A 24491-nucleotide genomic window follows, 5' to 3' on the forward strand; every position below is an offset into this window, starting at 1 on the left:
CGCGCTGCCCCTCACACGCTGGAGCTCACACGCGTGGAGTGCGCACGCGCGCTGCCACTCACAGGCTGGCGCTCACACCCGTGGAGTGCACACGCGCGCTGCCCCTCACACGCTGGAGCTCACACGCGTGGAGTGCGCACGCGCGCTGCCACTCACAGGCTGGAGCTCACACCCGTGGAGTGCACACGCGCGCTGCCCCTCACACGCTGGAGCTCACACGCGTGGAGTGCGCACACGTGCTGCCCCTCACACACTGGAGCTCACATGCATGGAGTACGCACGCGCACTACCACTCACACACTAGAGCTCACACGTGTGGAGTGCGCACGCGCGCTGCCGCTCACAGGCTGGAGCTCATACATACGAGTGCGCACGCGCGCTGCCACTCACAGACTGGAGCTCACACGCGTGGAGTGCGCACGCGCGATGCCCCTCACACACTGGAGCTCACATGCGTGGAGTGCGCACGCGCGCTGCCCCTCACACACTGGAGCTCACACGCGTGGAGTGCGCACGCGCGCTGCCACTCACAGACTGGAGCTCACATGCGTGGAGTGCGCACGCGCGCTGCCCCTCACGCTGGAGCTCACATGCGTGGAGTGCGCACGCGCGCTGCCACTCACAGCCTGGACTTGCACACTGGAGCACGCACGCACGCACGCTGGCCCCCTCGCACACTAGAGCACGCTCGCATGGAGTAGGCAGGCGCGCCCGCTGGTTTCCAGACGGGCGCAGGCTCGCACGCATGGCACGCCTGAGCGCCGGCCCTGCGCCCTGCCTTTTATTGCGTTCTCACCCCCTCCGAGCCCCCACCCAGGCCCGGCCCAGCCGCGGCGGCCGAGGGCACCGGCGCCCCCGCCAAGTCCTGGTTTCAGGCGGAAGCCTGGCATCTTCCTTGCCTCCTCCCCTAAGGGCTCTCCAGCAGCGCGCGGACCACGGCGGCGATGTGAGGGAGGCCCCCGCCCGGGCCCCCCTCCTCTTCCAGGATATGGCGGGGCTGACACAGGGACTCCTGGGGGGAGGTCCGGGTCAGGCTCCCCGCGGGGTCAGGGGGTCCCCGCCAGACACGGCCCCCTGGGGACCAAGGCGCCACAGAGCCAACGCGGAGATCACACAGGGGTCAAGGTGGGGACAGGTCGGGGACAGGAGGCTGGGGATGGCATGGCTGGCTCAGGCTAGCACGCGGGAGCAGACGAAAACACACACACAAGCAGCTAGTCTGTACAGTTTATACACAGAGCCGGGGAGCCCAGCCAGGGCCCCCACATCACCTACAAATATAGATCTCTCTCTACAAAACAGAGATAATTTAGCCCCCATAGCAGCAAGTGGGGGGAGGGAAAGATCCAAGCGCCCCTGGGGGGCGGAGAGAGCAAGTGGGGTGGGAGAGGGCATGAAGGCACCATCAGCAGAGACGGGGAGGGGCTACAGGAGGGAGACCAGAGGCTCCGCCCAAGGTCTGGGCACACCGGAGGAGGGGGCTCTGAGGTCAGTGTGCGTGAGGGGGACGTAGTGTCTTTGGTAGGGTCTGAAGGCACCACTGGTGGGGACAGAGTTGGTGGGAGTCATAAATAGAAGAGGGGGAGGGGAGAGGTGACTTCAGTCCTAGGAACCCAGAAGCCGAGTGTAGACGACATAGAGCAGCAGCATGAAGGCCACGTAGAAGAGGATGAAGCCGCCCAGACCAGAGGGGGGCCAGACAGGGGGAGGCGCCTTGCTCCCCACCCGCAATGCAGCCTCCAGTGTGGTCTGTAGGCCTTGGGCAGTGCCCTGGAGGAGATCCAAGGGCGAGCAGAGGTCAGCCTGGGAATGGAGGGGAAGGGCAGATGGACAAGGACAAAAGACAATCAGCAGCAGCCCGGGGTCCCCCCACCCCATGCCAGGGCTAGAGCCACACCAACACTCAGACATGCGGCAGGACACATGCAGGCGGAGCATGCAGAGGTGCTTTCTGTGGGAGCAGACACCCCTGTGAAAGGAACCCCACCATCCATGCATGGTGCTCAGCTGAGCCCCAGAAACCACCACCCTTTAGAGCAGAGAGCAGCCCCCATACCTCAGGCACCCCCATTTTTCGACAGGCTTCTAAGAAATTCTCCACATTCTTCTGAGACTTGAAGGCACTGAGCTTTGGCTGGAGGCAGGGAAGAAGGGTGAGAAAGAGAACCCCAGAGCCCTGGCACCATGTCCCTCTTCTTCCCTCGGGTCCCAACTGACCACTGCAGGTGAGGGCACATGAATGAAGGGCACGGAGCGGGGCCGCAGCCGGTTGGCCAGCTGACAGAGAATGACGCCATTAGCCAGCGCCTCTGTGAGGTCCTCCGGGAGGGGCTGTTGCAGCCGTGACTCCAGAACCTGGGAACAGGAGGGAAGAGCACAGAGTGTCAGCAGGAAACACAAACTTGCCCTCTTCCCACCTCTGGTGGGTACTAAGTAGAAGAGAGGGTATTGAGGGAGCCCTGACAAAGGGCACTGTAAGAGGCTGAGCCCAAGCCTGGAGCTCCTGGCTCACGCCTATAATCCTAACCACTCAGTAGACAGATTGGAGGATTGTGATTGGAAGTCGGCCTGGAAAAAGCCAGTAGGAAAGTCTATGAGGTTCCTATCTCCACTTAACTATCAAAAATTCAGAGATGTGATGGGAACGTGGCTCAGTGGTACAGTGCTTGCCTGGCATACACGAAACCCTAGGTTCAATTCCTCAGTACTAGGTACACAGAAAAAGCCAGAAGTGGTGCTGTGGCTTAAGTGTTAGAGTGCTCAGTGCCCAGGCTCTGAGTTTAAGCCCCAGGAGTGGCAAAAAAAAAAAAAGCAAAAAGCCAGAAATGGAATAATAGAACTGTGGCTTAAATAGTGGAGTGCTAGCTTTAAGGAAAAAAAAAAAATGCTCAAGGACAGTGCTCAGGCTCTGAGTTCAAGCTCCGGAACCAGCACAAAAAGACAAGGAAAAAAAAAAAAAAAGAGGTTAAGCCTAGGCTCAACCTGTGTCAACCCCACCCCTGCTTACCTGGCGTAGTTGTGACATTAATTCTTTCCGGTCGAGATCCTGAGCTGAAGGCCGATGTCTCAAGGCAGAGTCTGGGGAGGAAGGGCCTAGCAGGAAGAGGAGGGCCTCGCTGTCTCCACTGCGTAGAGCTCACCACACCGTGCCCACTGCCTGGCACCCCCCACCTGCTGCCTTAAGGGGAGATTGCCAACCCAAAGGGACGCAGAGAGAAGTCAGTGCAGGCTGAAGCTGAGGCAGAGGCGGGGAGGGCAGGGAGACCCACCTGAGCCACACTGAGGGGATGACCGGAAGAGGAAGCTGTTTGGTCTCTGAATGGAGCTGAGTGGCCAGGAAGCAGGTGCTGTCACTGGGGGGGTGGGGGGGAGAGGAACAAAACCAAAGGCATGTGAGAAAGACACCCTCTCCTCCTCTCCTCTCCGTGTCCACTTGTCCCCCTCAGGCCACCATTCTTCCTTCCACATCCCCGTCCCACCTGGTCCAGCTACAGAAACAGGCTCTGGGGCAGGAGGAACAGGTGCAGGAGCTCCGTGTCCCCCAGATGCTCCCAGCTGGGTGGCACTGGGCTTGGGGGGACCGCTGAGGAGACAGAAAGGACATTAGGGGATGGGTCAGAGGGAAGGGGTGGGAAGTGGGGTGGAGGGGAACCTACTTGCAGGCAGCCTGGTTGGACACGAGTAGGGCAGTGCCTCCCCCAGCAGCCCTGAGCCCCAGCTTCAGGAGACTGGAAGAAGCGGGAGAGGCAGAGTCAGTGCCACTGGATGGGCCACAGACCCACGGAGCCCACTTACTCAGGAGGTGCCCTGGAGCCCCAGGCTTCAGCAGGGACTCCCCCCAGCCAGGGGTCGAGTGCCCACACCTGTCCTTCCTGGGGGCTCCCCAGCCCCCGCTCTGCTGCTGTTGCCGCCGCTCCCGTTCTTGCCATAACTGCAAGGAGTCTGGGCGCCTCCGCTCCTCCCCGGCTGGCTCCTCCCGCCTGAGGGGAGACAGGACAAGAAAGAAATCCTAGCTGAAGAAAGAGTGAGGGCCACGGTGGTGAGTACAACGTCTAAGTGTGGGCTCAGGGCACGGTGTACCTGCTACTCAAGGCCCTCTCCCCATCCCCTGGCACAGGGCTTAATTCAGGTGTCTGCTGCTCCTACAGAGAGAATGAGTGGGGGCTGAGGGGAGGCCTGGTCCCCCAGGCCTGCACAGGTGTGCCCCCCAATTGGACTGCCCCCGGAGGAGGGCATGGCGCTGTCCTCACCTCGGCTGTACCTCGCTCTTCTTCCTCCCCGGGGACATGGCTGTCAATGAAGTCTATCTGGTCCGGGTCCCCATCCGCTGGAGGGGCCAGGGAGTGTGGGTGAGCGAGCAGATGGGGGACGTGAGACCCTCATCCACGCCGGCCCTCCCTACTCACCAGAGCCATCCTCTTTCCTTTCCCTGGGGCCTCGAGGCTCCCGGGCCAGCTCTGAGATCCGGAAGGACAGCTCTGAGAACTCATCTGTTGACTGTAACGACAGAGAGGGGAGGTGGGCTGTGCACTACAGGGGCTCTCAAGGCCCCGGAGGACTGAGATAGGGGTCTGTGGCTGAGCCACACCTGCTGTCCCAGGACAGCGAGGAGAGGCGGTGTGCCAGCCCCCTCAGCCTGAGACGCAGCTGGGCACGCGTGGCGCACACCTGTCATGCTGGATACTCAGGACATTGAGATCTGACGAGCATAGCGCAGAGCCACCAGACGCCCAGGGAAAGGAGACCGTACCTCATTTCCAGACCACCTCTTGCTGCCGCTGTCCACGCTGTGGAAGCCTGAGTCCAGCCCTCCATCATACCGACGGCCCGGAAATAAATCCTCAGCAGGGCTGGGCCAGCCAGAAAGACCCAGTCAGCCCTCGCGGGCAGCACCCCCTCCCTGGAGACCAAGCCAGGGTTTTGTGCCAGCAAGGCGCATGAGGTGCTTACGGCCTCCTTCTTTCCCATCAGGACTTACCAGGGACTGAAACTTGGGGGACGCGAAGGGACTAGGTCCCCAAGGGCAGCTCCACGCCGCCCGGCCTCTGTTGACAGGTACTTGAAGATGTGAAGTTTTCCTTTCAGGCAGATCTGGGAGAAGAGGGAGGGGAGGAAGGAGGTCCCCTAGGTCCTGCTGGCCTACCAGAGGTCTCCCCTCTGCTCCCGACCCAGCCCACACCTCACCTGAGCAGGTGGGCTCTGCAGGGGGTTGCTGTCCAGCAGAATGACCTGCAGGTGCCTGAGGCGGCAGAAGGAGACTGGGATGCGGGAGACACGGTTACAGGAAAAATCCAGGCGCACCAGGGGAAGGTCCCCCAGCTCTGGGGGTGGGTGAGGGAAGAGTCAAGAGCAGGACAGAGCCTGGGGCCCTGTAGTCCCTTGCTTGCCTTCTGCTCTGGCCAGGTCGTCACCCCTACTCCACCAAAGCCTCTCTGCCTGGCTCAGTTACTTGCCAAGAGCCAACTCTCTGCCCCTGCTCTCACTCACACCTGCACAACCCCATATTAAGCCTATCTGGAAGCAGGTGCAATCCTGCTGCTCAGGCTAGGAAATCAAAATCAGCCTAGGGGAGAAAACCTGGAAGACTCCAACCATCAGCCAACTAGCAAAAAACCAGAAGTGGAGCTGTGTCTCAAGTGGTAGAGCACCAGCCTTGAGGGAAAAAAGCTAAGGAACAGCAGCAGGCCCTGAGTTCAAGCCCCAGTACTAGTGCACACATGCGCATAGGCATGCACGCATGCACACACGCACACACGCACACACAACACACAGAGTAAAGTCCACTGTGGCTTCAGCTCCTGCCCAGTTCTGTATTCACCTACCCTGCAAAGATCAGCACAAGACACAAATCAAATGATGACATCCACTGATCAAACCCTCCCAGGCCCAGCTCCTGGCCTGGGCAGCAGAAGAGGGGTGAACCCAAAGACCACAGTCGCCCGCCCTGTGCTACCCTTGTGTGCGCCTCTGCCTTACCAGGGGGAAGGTGACTTGTGCTAACTCTCTCAGAGAAGCAGTCCAGACCCCAGATCCAGTTTGGGGTGACCCTAGGCACAGAATAAAATAACAACCTGTCTTCCTAGTGGGGTCAATTCCCACCCCACCATCTGCCCCTCTGGGTCCTTCAGTTTCTGCGCTTCCCACATCCTCTTCACTCAGCTAGAAGCAACAAATGGAAACCCAAGCTACACATCTTTCATGGTCCTCTCCTCCCCTCTGAGTGTTTCCAGAGACCTCAGAGTGTGGAATTCATTCTTCCCCTGGGTCTCCGGGGCGTGTGGTTGGATCTCTTTTTATGGCTCAGGGAGAGTACTGATCAAATATTTGCAACTTGTATTATGGTTGAATGTGTTCCCAAACGTTATGTGTTAGAAACAATCATCAAATTCATACAGTTTTTAAACTTAGTACAAATTAGATGTACAAAAGTATTTTACCATGGTATTCCAAGACCCGAATGAATAGATGATGGTGTTTGGAGGTGAGAGCTGCCCTGAGGAATGGACCAGTCTCCTCACAGATGCCTCCAATGCTCTGATTTAGCCCAGAAGATGCTGGCACCATGCCCTCAGACTTTCCAACTCCAGATCCAGAGCCAAATAAAACCCAATTCTTTGTTTCCCCCTTTGTCCTGATACTGAGACTTGCACTCAGGCTCTGTCCCTGAAATTTTTTGCTACCTTTCTACCACTTTGAGCCACAGTGCCATTTCCAACTTGTAGTGAATTGGAGTTTAAGAGTCTCACGGACTTTCCTGCACAGGTTGGCTTCAAATCGAGATCCTCAGATCTCAGCCTCCTGAGTAGCTAGGATTACAGGTGTGAGCCACCAGTGCCTGGCGTCAATTACTTGTATCAGATATTTTGCTGTAACAGCAATGCACTAAGATACTTGCTGACTTCTAAAGGAAAAGAGAGCAAGCTCAGAAAGGGTATTTAGTGAGACGGAGAAACTAATGACCACCCCTTCTTCTCTAGCTCTTCAATATTAGGTTGTATCAGGAAACAGTAAAGTGCCACAGTTCAAATTCAAGTACTGGAAAGAAAAAGAAAAAAGATTCCAGCTGGTGGCTGCTGGCTCACAGCTATAATACTAGTGACTGAGGAGACAGATCTGAGGATCATAGTTTAAAACCAATGCAGGCAGGAAAGTCTATGAGACTCTCTTTCCAATTATCCACCAAAAGGCTGGGAGCAGAACTGTGGTGGAGTGCTAGGTTTAAGCCAAAGACCTCAGGGACAGAGTCCAACACAAAAATAAAATACAATTGTTGTGCTATATGCCTATAGTTTAACCATGTTCATCCCTTACCCTCACCACTCCTGCTAGTTCTCATCTCCAAACAGCCTCACAACCCCTACTCTCATTTATACATTCTTGTCTTTTTTTTTTTTTTTTTGGATGGTCAGCTCATCATCTCCAGGCTCGTGCTCTACCACCTTGAGCACAGCCCTACTTCCGGTTTTCTAGTGGTTAATTGGAGATAAGGTCTCACAGACTCTTACTACATTTGTGGTGGACACTGCTCTCTCTCACTGCAGTGGAGGTTCCCCTGCCAGAATGAAGGGCGGAAAAATTCTCTTTCCAGATCCAGCTTGTGCTATGCCTACACTTTTTTTCCCTTTTTTTTTTTTTTAGTCTTGGGCCTTGAACTCAGGGCCAGAGCATAGTTCCTGAACTCCTTTTGCTCAAAGCTAGCACTCTATCATTTGAACCACAGCACCATTCCTGGCTTTGGTACTGAGGAATGGAACCCATGGCTTCATTCGTGCTAGGCAAACACTACCATTAAGCCACATTCCCAGCCCCATGCCTAAACTTCTGAGCAGAAGTCTTCAGCCTCCCTTAGCAGAGCCCCTGCTCCTCACTGCCTCCCTGAGCTGTCAAAGCATCCTGAACTAGCAGTGCCCTATGAACAGCTATCTCTCCCCGTTAAGCCTTTAAACCCTTGAGAAGTGACCCCAGATCTTAATCACATCAGCCACATCTACTTGGCCCTCACATAAAACAAAGGGGCACACACACACAATCACAAAGCTGGCTGAACATAAGGTGTGTTTGCTTCTGAGCAGAGGCTATCAAATGATGGTGTGTCACAATTAGCTCACTGAAATGGGACTGTCAGACTGCCATACAAGGCACCACCAATTCACAGCCCTGGAGAGGAGGAGCAGGGCGTCACCTGACTCGATTTTTGAGGGCTCCTGATGGGGTGCATGTGATACTAGATGACCTTGAAGGCCCCTCCAATCTTGAGACTGCACAGAGCCACCCAACTCACCCGCTCCCTGCACCTATTTATTTGTAAAACTGAGCTAGCAATCCTTGCCTTCTTGCTATGGTCAAAAACAAATACAAGGGGCTGGGAGCGTAGCCTAGTGGTAGAGTGCTCACCTGGTATGCATGAAGCCCCAGGTTCAATTCCTCAGTACCACATACACAGAAAAAGCTGGAAGTAACACTGGTGGCTCAGTAAGCAGAGCGCTAGCCTTGAGCCAAAAAAAAAAAAAAAAAAAAAAAGTGTCCAAGGACAATGCCCAAGCCCTGAGTTCAAGCCCCAGGACTGGCAAAAAAGCAAACAAGCATTTACAGTTTGTTTTCAACACTGTAAAAACCCAGGATTCTAAGATTCCTTGCCTATAACCCCTTTGATTATAGAGGCATTATGTCACACTAAATTCCTGAATCCCCCAGATGCACAACCCGAAAAAAGGGCTGTGGGAGGAGCTTGCAGGCCAAGGTCAAGAAACGTTTTTTGTTTTTTTTCTCTTGGTTGTGGGGCTTGAACTCTGGGCCTGGGTGCTGTCCCTGAGCTCTTCAGCTCAAGGCTACCACCCTACCTCTGAAGCCACAGTGCCACTTCTAGTCGTTTTCTAGTAGTTAGTTGGAGACAAGAGTCTCACAGACTTTAGTGCCTGGGCTGGCTTTGAATCCCAATCCTCAGATCTCGGCCTCTCAGCCTCATGGGTAGCTAGAATTACAGGTGTGAGCCACCGAGTCTGGTAAGAAACTCATCTTTAGTTAAACAGTAAAAAGGTTGAAAGTGGATCTGTGGCTCAAGTGGAAGACAGCCCAAGCCCTTTCGAGTCCCAGTGTCACTCACACTCTCTCTTATACACACACACACACACTAAGAGAGTCCAGAAAAGTCTCTGTGCTCTGCTACTAAGGGCCCTCACTAAAACTTGGCCCACCGGTACCCTCACTTTGGTCTCCTAGCTTCCAGAACTGTGAGTTTGGGTTGTTGATATGCGACCTGTCTATGGTACCTTTGTTACAGCAGCCTGGGCTCAGGCCGGCGCATGCGCACACACCCACATCGGGGTCTTTTTTCTTACCATCAGGCAGGGTGCTAAGCTGGTTCCTGCGAACATTGAGGTCGCGCAGGGACCGGAGGCCGCACAGCTCCACGGGGAGAATCTGCAACTCATTGCTGCTCACATCCTACGATCCAGACAGCAGCAAGAAGGAGCCATGAGAGCGGGCTCATGAGAAAGCGCCTTCCTATCTGTCTCTGCCTGCCTTTGGTTCCAGTCTTCCCCAGAGCGGGCTTCCTGCCTGTCCCCAGCCTCCCTCCCGCCCCCAGAGGTCAAGGGTCCCAGCTCCCCATTCTCACAAGCTGCCGCAGGCTTCCCAAGGTGCCAATGTCGGAAGGCAGGGCTCCCAGCTTGTTGTTGCTGACAATGAGCACTCGCAGGGGAAGCTGGCAGATGTAGGGTGGCAAAGATGACAGCTGGTTCCGGCTGTGGAAGGGAGAGGGCAGCGGGTTCATTCCCTCAGCCCGGCATTCTGGCAGACTGGGGCGGGTGTCTCCATGCCCCAGAACCTGGAGACTGATAAGGAGAAGAGCTCCCCTGCTACCTGAGGTTGAGGTAGGTGAGGGCCGTGAGGTTTCCCAAGGCGGGGTTCAGGCATCGTAGGCAGTTGTGGTAAAGGCTCAGGCCTTCCAGGGACACCAGCTGGCACGCTGCCTCGGGTACCTCGGGAAACCGGTTCCGGGACAGGTCTAGGGAAAGCAAGTGTCAGGAGAAAGCTTGGAGAGGCCCAGTCCTGCATGAGGGGAACCTGAATGACCCCTACGCCAGCTGCCCAGTTCTCTACCTATGGATGACTTACAAGGATCAAGCCCAGACACCTGGGCTCCCCAGAGACACAATGCAGCCTGCGGCTAGATGACCAGAAAGGCAAAGAGAAGGCAAAGGTGTTAGGTCACTGACTAAGCAGCGGCCAGTGGGCCAGTGAATGAGAAGTTACTGGGGAGTGGGGATAGATCATGAATGCCACCTTCAAATTCACAAATGAAGAGGTATCCTGCTAGGTCTTGTAACCAGTGGTTCCTGTGTTCTAGAATACAAGGGAGAAGAGAGAAGTCACAAGAGGGGGCTGCATCAGGAACAGTCAGGCAGGGGTGCAGAGGGCTCAGTGGAGAGCAAGTGTGTGGCCGGGTTAGATCCCCAGCACTGAAGAAAAACAAAGAGACAAAAGTAAGGTGATAGGATGGGAGTGGCCAGAGGACTTAGGGAATGCTACAAAAGTCTTTCCTCCTCCTTCTGGGAGAAGCCAAGGTTGTTCCCTATATCCAGGTTCTATAGATTATATAAGGTCTCTAACACTGGACAAATGTTTTCACTAGGCACCAGGACCAAGGGCCTGAGAAATTCTAGCTTGCCTAGGACTGGGTGGGAAAGGCCAAAGAGTGAGCTAGAGCTGGGGGGCTAAAGTTCTCAGGTCCTCTCCCTCTGGGCTCCCCTGCCTCAATGCTGGTCTCCTTCCCACCGCTCCAGCCCCCCCCCCCAGCCTTCCTCTCTTTCCTCTCAGATTGACCTACACCTCAAGAGTTCAGTCCCTTGGCCAGTATCTAGGCTTTAACAGGGAGTGAAGCGGAGACAGGGAAGAGGCTGTTTCCCCTCCTTATCTAACTAAAGCTGGCTCGGGACTGGACAGCCTCCAGGCAGACCTGGGGGTTCTCTCCAGTCTGCAGACTCAGCCTGAGCTGTTGTTTCTGTTTGCCCAGCTCAGACTGCACAGGGAGGGGCCCAGGCCGGCTAAGGGAAGTTCCCAGCAAGAACTTGTGGAAGCTTCTTGAGGGCCCTCCTGCCAAAGGGGGGGGGGTCAAAAAGCTATGAGGAGAGGAAGTGGAGGGCTTATCCCCCAAGGAAATGAATCTTGTGACAGGAAATGAAGTCAAAACAACCCATCAGATCATGGCTAGAAGGATCTGTTTATGCTAGCTCTGCGGCTTCACAGCAGCACAACACAGGTCCATACCTAAAAGACTGTTCCAGAGTCCTCCCATCACCCCACACACCTGCCTGCATCCTCTGTGCTTGCAAATGTATTTGTATGTGTCCATGTGGACACCAAGGTGGAGACCAAGTTTTCATGGGGTAAGGGTGGCAGGGCACACACCAGGAGCCCAGGCTGGAGGAGGCAGGGCTCAGAGGCACAGGATGTGGGCTGTGGGAGAAACAGCTATATACTTCTCCTTTGCTATGGCAGCCCCACCCCTGAGCAGAACTCTTCCTACCAGTGGGCCCAGGGAACAAAGTCCTAGGGATAAAATCAGGAGCCTGAGCTCAGAGAACTTGCTGGGAAGGCTCAGAACCAGCAGGGAGGGCAGGAGGAGAGGAGAGGCAGTGTGTGTGAAAATATTCAGTCTAGGTTGAAGGATAAAGAGCAGAGGGCAGGGTAGGGAGGACTGGTTGTTCGACACTTCCTCTTTATACTCCAAGCTAGGAGCTCTCTGCCTGGGGAGGGGGACAGAGGAGAGAGAGCTGTCCAGATGGAACCCACCTGGCCTAGAACTTGGGTCCTGCAAGGATTGGGGAGGGCAGAGAGAGGTTCTGGAGAAGCTGGGATTTTCCCTGCTTAGCCACCCATGGGAACCCATGGGAACCGGGGCTGCACCCTGAGCGGGAATGTTAGGGGAGGTGGCTGGGTGAGGGGAGGGCCGGGAGTTCTTGGTAGTTTTCCCCAAGAGTCCACTCACTGAGACAGAGCCCTAAGGAAGAATAACATTTGGTCTTTGTCAAAACACACACACACACACACACACACACACACACACACACACACACACACACGAGGGGGGAGGGGAAGGGAACAGACGGCCAGTGTCACACAGCTGCTGAGGTCAATCTGGAGCTTATGGGTGGGGAGTGGGAGGCTGATGGCTCAAGGGGGTTGCCCATTTCTCCACATTCACTCATTGCAAGAAGAGTGTAGTTTAAACTAGTTCTCCCCTAAAACAGCAAAGGGAGTGTCTAGCCGGAGTGGTTGTGTGGGGAGAGAGGGAAACATGTACCTACTGGAAGAGAAATGCACTCTTGTATTCAACTCCATAACCCCGATTCGGAAGCTGGGTGAAAAGCAAGAGGCTCTTTCTACAACAGCCAGGCTAGGGTGGGGCTTGGGGAATTCGGTCTCCCCACCCCCCATCTGACAGCCCAAGGTCAAAGGGCGGCCTCTGGAGCAGCTGAAGCCTGACTCACCTGTCAAAACAGTTCCCAGCACCGCCCCTTTACACCCCCCCACCCCAGATCATCAGGCACCGGAGTGGATGGGACATTAGAAGAATCTTACCAACTAGCAAGGACCAGAAGGAGAGTCTCCAGGGGGGGACTCCTCTCGCTAGGAGATCGAATTCCCCCACATTCTCCCTCCCAAAGGGAAAGCAAAGACTGCAAAGACAACTGTGGGATTCTTATGAGGTCACAGGCACCGGTGACCTCACAGACGCCAGGAATGTCAGCGATAGGGATCGAGGATAATGGGAGAAAAATCTCAGGGAGCAGAGTTAAAGGAGGTAGATTTGCTTCCTCTCCCCCCGGGTTTGCTGGGGGGGGGGCTGGCACCTGAGGGGGCGGGGCTACGGCCAAGTCAGCAGAAACCTCGGGTGGTTCGGGGCCAGACACGGACGATCGTACTGGAAGGGGAGGGGAGGAGCTGCTGCCTGGAGACGAGCGAGGAGGGAGAGGTAGAAATGGATGTAGAGGCGCTGGCCGGGGATCTTTTACTTTTGGGTCACCATCTCCAAGCGGAGGTGGAAGGAACTCGCCAACGGGCGAGCCGGCCGGGTGAGGGACGGGACCACGGCACAGGTGCATGGTATATGCAAATAAAATAGGCCCTCCACGCCCGGCCAGCCGCGCCGGGCATTCCGTGCAAAGCGACCAGCGCACCCATTCATGGTCCCGCGGCTCTCAGCCCCGCGAGGGGGGGGTGGTCTCGGGCTCGTGCCAATCAAGGCCCCGGAGCGCCCCGGCCGCTAGGTGAGAGGGCGGGCCCCGTTCGAGGGCGGGGCCGGGGGCGGGGCTATGCAAATGAGGGTCTCGGCCTCCTGGCCCAGTCCCCCTCCCCCCTCCCGGCCCGCGCGCACACTCACCTGCCTGAGTGATGTCTGACAGGTCGTAGCTGCGGGCCGCGCCCCGGGGGAAGTGCTTCAAGCGTCGGTTAGACAAGTTTAGGGTCCCGGTGGCCACAGCCTCCTCTAGGGCTCGTTCTGCACTGCGGCTCCCAGGCAGACCCGGAGATCCTGGTACAGAGATCGTGGCTGCTGCTTCTTCACCCCCGGCGGCGAGAGGGGCCGCTACCACCGCCGCCATCCGCTCCCGGCGGCTCCCGCTGCCTGACTGACGGGACCGGCCGTCTCTCCCGTCCCCTCCCCCGCCCGGGAGCCGCCGTAGTAGCCTCGAGAGGGAGGAAACGGGGTCCGGGACCCAGCGGACCAATCGTGGGCGAGAGACCCGTGGGAAGCAGCTAATCAGAAGCCGGCGGAGGGGTGGAGCCTCCCGGGCTGGAGCCCGGCGGGAGAAGGGCGGGGGGAAGAATGGAGCACCCGCCAACGGCCGACGCGCCGGGCCGGCCCGCCCCGCGCAGCCACATCCAATCACAATGCTCAGGGCTGGCGATGGAGCCAATCAGAGACAAGCAGAAGGCGGGGATGCCGGCACTCAACTAGAAGAGCTCTGGAGCGACGCGAGGCGAACACCAATTGCAAACCAAATACAGGCGAGTGACTTGTCAAGATGGCCAATTAGAACCTCCGGAGGGAACCTGTCCCGGCCTCTTCTCTTGAGGGACGGCTCTACCGACCAATAGCATGGGCGAGAAGGCGTTCCCTTCGCTAAAGAGGCGGCGGGTGAGCTAGAACTTTTGAGACAGAGGTAAAGAACAGCGAGCGCCGCGGGCCGGTTCTGTGCGGGCCTGGCCCGGGCAGTTCGTTCAAGCTGGCCTCGGCGGGAAGCCAGCCAGCCCGGAGGGCGTGACAGACGCCCAGGGGAGCCCGTGCAAGCGGGGTGGTGGTGGTGGCGGGGGGCCATTTCCGGCTGCGGTTGGAAACTGGGGTGACCCGCACCAGAGGAGCTTAGAAAGGACATCACGACCTTCGTTTTTACGAGGGAGGAAACTGAGGTAGAGGGAAGTGAATGAGTCAGAGCAAGAGCAAACAGCAAGGTCCTACCGGGGGGCGGGGGGAGCCAGGGGCTGGTGCCTTCACCCCAGTAATCCTGGCTACTCAGAGGATGGAGGTTCGAAGCTAGCCTGGGCGGGAAACTCCGTGAGCCTCTTATCTCCAATCAACCACCAAAAAGAGCCGTCGAAGTGGGGGTAGAACCCCAGCCTTGAGTGAAAAAGCTCAGGGACGGTGCTCAAGCCCTGAGTTCAAGCCTCAGTACCTGCCCAAATTCTTCATGGCTGCCATTAGGCTGGATCTTAATCCTCCACACTGGACTCTCCCCCCCCCCCATCTTTGAAACCTCTTATTTACTTTTTGGAAGGTGAAATGGAGAAAAGAGTTCTCAAAATACAAGATACAATACTTGCTGTCCACTTAAGAGAGCCTAACATCCTTTGAGACCCCCAGTAGAAGTAGTCACTGAAGTTTACTCTGTTTTCTAAGTCACATCTGAGATAGCCATACACCTAAATAGCTATTAAATTGTCAGTGCCAGGTACTGGTGGTTCACACCTGTAGTCCTGTAAGCCACTCGGGAGGCTGAGATCTGAGGATCTAGGTTCAAAGTCAGCTCGGGCAAAAGAATCCAGAAGACTTAGCTCCAGTTAACCAGCAAAAAGCCAGAGTGGAGGTGCAATTCCAGTAGTAGATGGCCAACCTTGAGTGACGTGCTAAGGGACAGCACCCAGTCCCTGACTGAAACCCTGAAACCTTGTTATCAGCATACACACACACGCACACACACGGAATTATTAGAATTCCTTCTTGGGTATTTAAGACTAGTTGCAGCAAATAAAGAAGCTGGAGTGGAGATAGTCTATTCATTGACCTCTAGTACAGTCAATAAATAGACCTAGGGCTGGGAGGGTGACTTAGTGGTAGAATGCTTTCCTAACATGCATGAAGCCCTGGGTTCAATTCCTCAGGACCACATGAATAGAAAAGGCTGGAAGTGATGCTGTGGCTCACGGGTACAGTGCTAGCCTTGAGCAGAAAGTTTGGGCACAGTGCCCAGGCCCTGAGTTCAAGCCCCAGGACTGGCAAAAAGACAAAAAAAAGGAATATACCTGTAATAATAAACTGCACTCCTGCGCAGTATGGGGTGGTTGTCTTACAGGACTGTGTTTCTTTGAACCCCTGGAAAGCCATTCTTTGACTGTTGTAAATAGACCTGTTTCTTCCTACCTGGTCACACTCAAACTTGTTTGACCTAGAAATTTTCATCCTCCACAAGAAAAGCTAACAGACTTTTTTGCTTAGGGAGATTAAGTTTTCAGAGCATGTCCATTCCTTTCCCACCTTCTCAGCTTATTTCTTGTAAATGGAATGATGTTGCTGGCCCCCAGGAAAGCAATGTGCTTTCACTGTGTCTTCATGAGAACTGCAGTGAATTATTTTATCTGATGAATGCCTTTGTGAGCTAGGAGGGAGACACGGGGTCTTTTTTCTCTCCACCATCTGTCAAAACGGAGTGTATACCTTTCTCTTCCCTCCCCCCCCCCCCGAGTTTATACTCAAGCTACAAATCTCTGAAGGCCCTGGTCTGCAGAGATGTGAAGGATTCCTCAAGTGGGAAAACATCCACTTCTTCAAAGTCAAGGTCTCATGGATCAGTAGTTGACAATTTATTTCTCCAGGGATATACATACCCCATAGGCCATCTGGTGGCTGGAGGCTAAGCTAGAATCTAGGATCTCGCTCTCAGGCCAAGTTAAGGAAGACAGGTCACAGTGAGCTGAACAGTGAGGTCACAGAGAGGTTTGTTTGTCCCAGACTCCATAGGGGAGGGGCTTAGGAGGGAGAGGGGCCCCAGAGGCCCCCCCCAAGCCCAGGCAGGGACATGGTGTGGGAAAGGCAGCAGCGGGGACAGGGGCCCGGAGAGATGAGGGCAGGAGAAGGGAGGGGCTGGTCAGGATGGTGAGGAGAAAGTGGAGACAGAAGCCGCAAATATTGACTGGGCTGTGCACGTGGGAGGAGGGGCGCAGGGTGAGGGGGTGTCCAGGCAAGGGAAGGGCAAGAAGCCAAGAACATTCAGAGATTTGGGGATGGGTCAGAGAACAGGCAGGCGGATAGCCAGGGAGGGCCCCTGGGATCTGGAAGATGGGAGGACCGGACAGGGGACAGTGCACAGTTTCGATGAGCAGCTAGACAGGAAGTGCAGGAAAGACTGATTGGCAGCCCACAGGAAGAGAGGCTCCGTGCACCAAACCCCCATGCTCTCTCTCCTCCTCCCATAGGTAAAGCGGACCTGCCCTTCTTGTGGCCCAGAGCCTAGGGGTGAAGAAAAGAAGGGGAGAGGGAACCCTATTTCTGTTCAGTTGTTCCCCCCAGAGCTGGTGAGTGTTTCGTGGGAATGTATGAAGAATGGAGGGGCAGGCTGGGTGCCCGTGGCTCACGCCTGTAAATCTTAGCCGAGCAACTCAGGAGGCTGAGATCTGAGGATCTCGAGTCACAGCTAGCCCACTAAAAAGAAAAGCCAGAAATGGAGTTGTGGCTCAAGTGATCGACTGAGCTTTGAGCAAACAGGCTCAGGGACAGTGCCCTTGCCTTGAGGTCAAAGCCACAAGACCAGAAAATAAAAAACAGAGGGCAGACCACTGGAGGGACTGCCAGTGACTCCCACTTCCCCCCTCCGTCCCCCTCCCACCAGGTGGAACACATCATTTCATTTCTTCCGGTCAGAGATGTGGTGGCCCTTGGCCAGACATGCCGATACTTCCACGAAGTGTGTGACGCCGAGGGCGTGTGGAGACGCATCTGCCGCCGGCTCAGTCCTCGCCTCCGAGAGCAGAGTTCTGGGGTCCGGCCCTGGAAGAGAGCTGCCATTCTGAACTGTACACCTTCCCCAGCACCTCCTCCTCTCCTCGCCTCTGTCCTTTCCCTCTTGGGGGCGCTTCCTGCTCTCTAGTTAATGGATCACCTCTGCTCTCTGTGCCAACCCCCCAGATTCAAACCTTCATCCACAACACCAAGACCTCTGGCGGACATGCCACCCATCACTCCTCCACACACAGCCCGCACACACGAGAAGCTTGCCTGCATCTCGCGTGTTCCTGTCTCAAAACCTCAGTTTCCAAGCCTCTCCATCTTTAATTTGTCAGAAGGAAGAACAGTGCCCGGGCCGCCCAGCCCAATGAGAGGCCATCAGCAGCTAGTTAGCAGCTTCTCTGGTTGCACAACAAAGCTTTTAAAACCCTTCCTCTAAAACCCTTTCCAGCCAGGTGCCCGTGGCTAATGCCTGTCATCCTAGCTTACTCAGAGGCTGAGATTTGAGGATGGAGATTCAAAGGTATCCCAGGCAGGAAAATCCATGAGACTCCATCTCAGATGACCCATCAGAAAACCAGAAGGGGTGTTGTGACTCAAACTAGTAGAGGGCTAGCCTTGAGCAAAAAGAAAAAGAGCTCAGGGATAGCGCCCAGGCCCAGGGTTCAAGCCCCATGTTGGACCAAAACGAACTACCTCAGAGAGCCCCAACCCCATTATTTCTTTCACAAACAAACAAGGAGATTAGGGGAGAAGGCCCAGCCACAAAACAGAGCCACAGCTTGGGGGGAGTGAGGAGAGGTTCTTGACCTCTCCTAGTCATCCTTTTCTTCTTTCTACCTCTCTTCTTTATTTATTTATTCTTCTATTTCTTTGATGTCTCGGATGCAAGGTTGCACTAAAGAGATGCTAAGAAGCCCGTGGCTGGCCTTGGGCTGAGGTGGGAGCAGATCTAAGCTTTCCACAGCTCCCTAGTCCTGGGGAAAAAATATTTAGCTTGCCCCAAACCCCGGGCTTTTCCCCTCATATCCACCTGAATCCCTTGAACTGTCCATCTCCTTCCATTCCCCAGACACGAAGGGCCTGTATTTCCAAGCGTTCGGAGGCCGCCGTCGGTGTCTCAGCAAGAGCGTGGCACCCCTGCTAGCCCATGGCTACCGCCGCTTCTTGCCTACGAAGGACCACGTGTTCATTCTTGACTACGTAGGGACTCTCTTCTTCCTCAAAAACGCCCTAGTCTCCTCCACCCTTGGTCAGATCCAGTGGAAGCGGGCTTGCCACTACGTTGTGTTGTGTCGAGGAGCCAAAGATGTAAGTAGCTGGGACCCCCCCCCGTCCCCCCACCCGGCTTCCAGAGACGAGTCCCCAAGTTCCTTGCCTCAGGAGGTTGTCAGGACGTGGGCCCTGTCCTGGCAGGAGCCTGAAAACAAGTCTTCTCCACAGTTCGCCTCAGACCCAAGGTGTGACACAGTTTACCGTAAATACCTCTATGTCTTGGCCACTCGGGAGCAGCCAGCTGTGGTTGGCTCAACCGGCAGCCAGGCCTGCGACTGTGTGGAGGTCTACCTGCAGTCCAGTGGGCAGAGGGTCTTCAAGATGACATTCCACCACTCCATGAGCTTCAAACAGATTGTGCTGGTTGGTCAGGAGACCCATCGGGCCCTGCTGCTGCTCACAGGTGGGGTCCGGAAGCAGTGGTTTTTGTAGATGTTCAGCAGATTCTTTGATGCAGGCTGTGGGCCACAGGGGAGGGCCTCTTGGGGCCCTAGGGGTGTGTGTGTGTGTGTGTGTGTGTGTGTGTGTGTGTGTGTGTGTGTGTCCTAGGGCTTGAACTCAGGGCCTGGATGCTATCCCTGAGCTTTTTTTTTCACTCAAGGTTAATGCTCTACCATTTGAGACTACAACTCTACTTCTGGCTTTTTGGAGCTCAGTCTCCTGGACGTTCCTGTCCAAGCTGGCTTTAAACCATGATCCTTAGCTCTCAGCCTCGTGAGTTGCTAGGATTTGAAGCATGAACCACTAGCATCCAGCCAGCCTGCTTTTATCCATCTCCTAGTCTAGAATTCTGTATTCTATTTTACGTGAATGAAGGAGCCCTGCTTTAAAAAAACAAAAACAAAAAAGGTTTGGAAATCACTGCTGTCCTAAATACCTAATTTTTTTTAAATCTAACTTTGACCTGGGGGTTTGGCCTAATGGTAGAGTGCTTGCGAGCATGCACGAAGACCCAGGTTCGATTTCTCGGTACCACATACATAGAAAAAGCCAGAATTGCTTCTGTGGCTCAAGTGGTAGAGCTGTTGTCTCCCCACGCACCTCTCACACGGACGTATGTTCTTGGTGTCGTCTGGGGTCCAGGCGACCCTTTTCCTTCCATCCTCACTCCAGCAGTCAATGCTGTATCCTTGTGTGTCCGGGAGGGGAGGAGGGGGAGTGACATTAATACAGATATTGCTGAGTCCCTGTCCCCAAATGCCCACCCCCTCTTCCCCCCAGAGGAAGGAAAGATCTATTCTCTGGTGGTGAACGAGACGCAGCTGGACCAGCCCCGCTCCTACACAGTGCAGCTGGCCCTCAGAAAGGTGTCTCGTTGCCTGCCCCACCTGCGGGTCACCTGCATGGCTTCCAACCAGAGCAGCACCCTCTACATCACTGGTAAGAGCAGCTCCCCTGCCCCTCACAGCCCCACGTCCTGTCCCGAGCCATGGACAGCCTCTCCGCGTGCTGACGCCCCTTGCCCTTGTTCTAGCCCTGAAGTGTGACATCCTCATGGGATCCTAGGCTTTCCCCGGGGGTCAGAGCTGATGTATCTCTCTCAGGTGTTTGAGCTGCCTTCAACCGGGCAGCTTTTGTCCCAGGTGGGGTCTTAGGAAACAGGTGCCCGAAGCTGCTGAGCTGAGGGCTCCTGACCCCCCAGACCAGGGGGGAGTATATTTTGAGGTGCATACCCCAGGGGTGTATCGTGATCTCTTTGGGACCCTTCAAGCCTTTGATCCCCTGGACCAGCAGATGCCGCTTGCTCTCTCACTGCCTGCCAAGGTAGGGAGCTGGGGGCACGGGCAAACCAGAAAGGATGGAGCCTGAACTATAAGCGGGAATCGAAGGGTGGATCCAGGGTGAGGAGGAGAGGAGGTGAAGAGAGTCACTGGGGGTGGGTGGGACGTGGGTCAGATACTCCAGCATTCCTTTAAAGGAAACCCAGTGCCTGCCTGTCCTGTCTCCCGTCCTAGATCCTGTTCTGTGCTCTTGGCTACAATCACGTTGGCCTGGTGGATGAATTTGGCCGAATCTTTATGCAGGGGAATAATAGATATGGGCAGCTGGGGACAGGGGACAAGATGGACCGAGGAGAACCCACACAGGTAAGAAAGGCTCTCTCTTCCGCTTTTCACTTTTCCAGTCTCCATGAAGCGCTGTCCTTTCCCTGGCCTCCCCCAAGGCACTCAGAGCGTCTGATCATTATACATTGAGTACGCATTAGAGATCTATTGCGGGGAGGAGGGGGAGATGGCTAGAGTAATTAGAAGAGAGATGTAAACAGGGCCTGGTAGGATACTCAGGATTCAAGTGGGGCTGGGGAGGGAAAGGCATCTATGTTAGAGGATGGAGTTAGGGGGTGAAGCTTGCAGGTAGTTTAATGGCTGGAGGCAAAGTAGTTCCCTGGAGATCTGTGAGATAATGAGCTGTGTTTACAAGTCAGAAGCCATAGTGAACTTTCACCCATGACGGAGCTGGTCAGCTGGCCTTGGGGCACAGGATGCTGGTGAGGGCCAGAGGCTGGTATGTGGCAGTGAGAACAGAAAAGAGTGGGTTCAGGACAAGTTTGCGGGGAACATAAACAAGCTCCTCCAAACTAATGACTGGTTTGAAGATGAAAGAGTGGGAATTTAGACTTTTTCTTTCTGCAGTGAGAAAGTATAAAGGGTTGACTTGGAAACTGTCTAGCTGGCAGTTCAAGTGCAAGGTGGGACAAGATTGAGATGACAAAAGCAGACAGAGAGACAAATGGGGACGGTAGCCACCAATGCCAGCAAGGGGTGATGGGACAGGTAGCAGGACTGTCCTCGGTGCATTCTAGAAGCTGTGTGCGCATGGGGGTGTCAGGGTGGCTCATGATGACAGTGTGAACACAGAGAAAAGAGTCAGGCCATGGTTTTATCTTGGTGTGTGTGTGTGTGTGTGTGTGTGCGCGTGTGCGCATGTGCTGGTACTGGGGTTTGAACTCAGGACCTGAGCACCGTCTCTTAGTGTTTTTTCTCAAGGCTAGCCCTCTACCATTTGAGTCATATCTCCACTTCTCTTACCTGCGTCTGGAATTGGAGTACCAATACACCCAAGAGAATGATCATGCAGGAAAGGCCCCGGAAGTACCCCTGGAGAGGGCAGGTCAGGGGTGTGCTAGGAGAAAAGCCACATCACAGAGAGCTTCGGGGAGAACTGGTTATCATAAGGAACAAGAGTGCAGTCATAGCCAGGTGCCAGGCTCTCAAGCCAGTAATCCTAGCTATTTAGGAGGCTGAGATCTAAGGATCTTAATGAGAAGCCAGCAGGGGCAAGAAAGCCTTGCTGTGAGATTCTTACCTCTAACTACTCACCACAAAGCCAGAAGTAGAGCTTTGGCTCAATTGGTAAAACACTTACTTGGACAATAAAGTTCAGGGAAGGGCCGGGAGTTTGGCCTGGTGGTAGAGAGTGCTTCACACACACAAAGACCCAGGTTCAATTCCTTGGTACCACATACATAGAAAAGTCAGAAGGGGTGCTGTGCTCAAGTGGTAGAGCACTAGCCTTGAGAAAGCCCAAGGACAGTGCTCAGGCCCACAGGTCAAGCCCAGGACCAGCACATACATAGACGGACAGGCTGAGGAAGTCTGCATCCAGCAGGCATCCATTTCGTCCTTCCATAACCCATGCCCTGAGCCTCTGCCCTCCGTCTCTGGCTGGGCCCGGGGTTTCCCCGCTCACGGCCTCTTTGGCTCGTCTGCAGGTGCATTATCTGCAGCGCCCCATTGCCTTGTGGTGTGGCCTCAACCATTCCCTGGTGCTCAGCCAGGGCTTGGACTTCAGCAAGGAGCTACTGGGCTGTGGCTGCGGGGCAGGAGGCCGCCTGCCTGGTTGGCCGAAGGGAAGCGCCTCCTTCGTCAAGCTCCATGTCAAGGTCAGAGTTGGAAAAGAAATGCTGGATCCTCTCTGCCTGACTCGCCATGCCCAGACTCCTTCAGGGGCCCACTAGTTCATTTTTCTAGCACCTCACCTCCCTCCCTTGCCTGCTGCCCTTGGCTCTCCCTTAGCTGACCCCTTTTGACCTTATATGGCCCTGGCACCTAGCCAGGTGCCCCTCAGTTGCTGGCTCAGGGCTGATCGGAGCTGGACCAGCACAACAGCTGGATTCAACACACAGGTGGCTCACGCCTGTAATCCTAGCCACTCAGGAAGCTGAGATCTGAGGGTGATTTAAAGCCAGCCTGCACAGAAAAGTCCATCTCCAAGAATCCATCAAAAAGACCAAAGTGGAGCTGTGGTTCAAGTGACTGAACCAAAAAAAGATGGCAGCTGGATTAACTTCTTGGGAGGCTTGCTTGCTTCCCCCCCCGCCCCACAGCCAGCCTCCTCCTTCTCCCCGCAGGTCCCCCTGTGTGCCTGCTCTCTCTGCTCCACCCGAGAGTGCCTCTACATGCTGGCCAGCCACGACATCGAGCGCGGCCCTGCCTATCGGGACCTGCCACCTAGCAAGGCAGTGGGGAGCCCTGAGCCAAGCCTGGGGGCTGGAGCGCCCCAGGACCCCGGGGGGACAGCGAGGGCCTGTGAGGAGTATCTCAGCCAGATCCACAGCTGTCCTACATTGCAGGACCGCATGGAGAAGATGAAGGAGATCGTGGGCTGGATGCCCCTGATGGCGGCACAGAAGGACTTCTTCTGGGAGGCCCTGGACATGCTGCAGAGGGCTGCTGGCGGGGTTGCGTCAGACCCCTCGACCCCCGAGAGCTGACCCCCTCCCTCAGCCTCAGTCCTGGAGGAGAGATGGAGCGGTAGCATGGACACTGCGGGTGCCTGTGGGGAGGGGCCATGGGGGTGGGTCGGGTGGAGACGGGGACTCTTTTGTAAAAGGTTCAGGGGCTGCACAGCCTGACTATCATGGACAAGAGATTTGATGGACTAATAGAATAAAAGGCTGAAGTGAGGCCTGCTTTGGAGCCCTGGGGCCTGGAAGGATGGGGTAAGAGATGGGGTAGGATGCCCGGCCCAGTGGATGAGTGGAGGTCGCTGGGCGCAGAGCTCTCCAACTCACTCCCCCTTTCCAGCTCCTAAGACCTTACCTGTTTTGTTTTGCTTTTGGTTTTTGTCCCATTGTGGGGTTTGAACTCAGGGCCTGGGTGCTGCTGGAGGCTGGCCCTCTACCACTTGAACCACAGCTCCAAGTCTGGCTTTTTGGTGGTTCACTGGAGATAAGTCTCACGGACTTGGCTGCATTCTCAGATCTCCTGAACAGCTAGGATGACAGGTTGTGAGGCAGTTTTTTGGTTTGTTTTTTTTTTGACTTGGGAGTCCTGGCCCCTCCTAGCACCATTCATCACAGCTACTACTTGGCTCCCCAGTTTGAGTCCTCTGAACACCAGTCTCATCCTGACAAGCGATTTTCCCCCGATTCTAGAAAGCTCCATGCCACACTGCCCTTGTTCCAGTGATGGCACCGCTCTTCTCCAGCCACACCTGGTCTCCTCTGACCATCCTTGACGTTTTTTTTTTAATTGTTGTTTTATTGTTATAAAGGTGATGTACAGAGAAGTTGCCATTTCATAAGTCAGGTAAAGAGTACATGAAAAAAAAAATGTCACCCTTCCCTAACTCTCCCAGTTTTCCCTCCCGGCCCCACCCACAGATTGTGTAGTTCATTTTCAACACAGTGTCTAGTGAGAACTGCTGCTGCATTTGTTTAAACCCTTTGTCCCTCCATTTCTGTGTTCCCTCACTCTCCCAAAGACAGATAAATAAGACCAAAAGAAAATAAAAACAGTAACAAAGAAAAAAAAACTCTTGTTTCCATTTCTTTTTTCTTTTCTTTCCTTTTTTTCCCCCCCTTTCATTGTGGGGCTTGAACTCAGGTCCTGGGTGCTGTCCCTGAGTTCTTTTGCTCCAGGCTTGCACTCCACCATTTGGAAGCAGAGCACTGCTGCTTTGGGTTTTCTAGTGGTTCATTGGAAATAATGAGAGTACCATAGACTTTCTAGGCTGGCATTCAACTGCCATCCTCAGAGTGGAGATCCACCAG

At 55.1% G+C, this 24491-nt stretch overlaps 2 protein-coding genes across 7 annotated transcripts; one reads left to right on the forward strand and one right to left on the reverse strand.

The window, feature by feature from the left end:
* Positions 1-714: 714 nt before the first annotated feature.
* Lrch4 (leucine rich repeats and calponin homology domain containing 4) lies at positions 715-13864 on the reverse strand. Of its 2 annotated transcripts, none has more exons than XM_090324157.1 (17): positions 13385-13864; positions 9862-10006; positions 9617-9743; positions 9339-9444; positions 5185-5321; positions 4979-5091; positions 4751-4850; positions 4407-4497; positions 4251-4327; positions 4081-4142; positions 3657-3980; positions 3480-3583; positions 3270-3353; positions 3008-3093; positions 2218-2355; positions 2057-2134; positions 715-1012 (listed from the first exon to the last, which is right to left on the reverse strand). In XM_090324157.1, the coding sequence occupies exons 1-17, from the start codon at positions 13602-13604 to the stop codon at positions 908-910; spliced, it is 2097 nt and encodes a 698-aa protein (XP_090180283.1). In that variant the 5' UTR covers positions 13605-13864; the 3' UTR covers positions 715-907. The 2 variants fall into 2 exon arrangements, with proteins under 2 accessions (XP_090180283.1, XP_090180284.1); XM_090324158.1 differs by lacking the exon at positions 715-1012 and adding an exon at positions 1216-1803 and having other exon boundaries at positions 13385-13860.
* On the forward strand, positions 12741-24227 carry Fbxo24 (F-box protein 24). 5 transcript variants are annotated; one of them, XM_090324161.1, is made up of 10 exons: positions 12741-12805; positions 16693-16791; positions 17106-17289; positions 18294-18532; positions 18665-18899; positions 19718-19876; positions 20139-20260; positions 20452-20583; positions 22209-22379; positions 22848-24227. In XM_090324161.1, exons 1-10 carry the CDS (start codon positions 12770-12772, stop codon positions 23208-23210), a joined length of 1740 nt encoding a protein of 579 aa, XP_090180287.1. In that variant the 5' UTR covers positions 12741-12769; the 3' UTR covers positions 23211-24227. The 5 variants fall into 5 exon arrangements, with proteins under 5 accessions (XP_090180287.1, XP_090180285.1, XP_090180288.1 ...); XM_090324159.1 differs by lacking the exon at positions 12741-12805 and adding an exon at positions 13523-14010; XM_090324160.1 differs by lacking the exon at positions 12741-12805 and adding an exon at positions 14017-14140.
* Positions 24228-24491: the final 264 nt, after the last annotated feature.

Source organism: Megascapheus bottae, chromosome 34 (assembly GCF_031878675.1).
Source record: "Megascapheus bottae isolate mThoBot1 chromosome 34, mThoBot2.hap1, whole genome shotgun sequence".
Taxonomy (NCBI): Eukaryota; Metazoa; Chordata; class Mammalia; order Rodentia; family Geomyidae; genus Megascapheus; species Megascapheus bottae.

Excerpts from the sequence above, each read along its gene's own strand:
- Fbxo24 (XM_090324159.1), top strand. The coding sequence starts at position 13,894 with ATGCTCAGGGCTGGCGATGGAGCCAATCAGAGACAAGCAGAAGGCGGG. Across the intron at positions 14,011-16,692 it reads CAATTGCAAACCAAATACAG|GTAAAGCGGACCTGCCCTTC; the intron begins GCGAGTGACTTG and ends CTCCTCCCATAG. Across the intron at positions 22,380-22,847 it reads TCGTCAAGCTCCATGTCAAG|GTCCCCCTGTGTGCCTGCTC; the intron begins GTCAGAGTTGGA and ends TTCTCCCCGCAG.
- Lrch4 (XM_090324158.1), bottom strand. The coding sequence starts at position 13,604 with ATGGCGGCGGTGGTAGCGGCCCCTCTCGCCGCCGGGGGTGAAGAAGCA. Across the intron at positions 5,092-5,184 it reads TGCAGAGCCCACCTGCTCAG|ATCTGCCTGAAAGGAAAACT; the intron begins GTGAGGTGTGGG and ends CTCTTCTCCCAG. Across the intron at positions 4,328-4,406 it reads AAGGAAAGAGGATGGCTCTG|CGGATGGGGACCCGGACCAG; the intron begins GTGAGTAGGGAG and ends TGGCCCCTCCAG.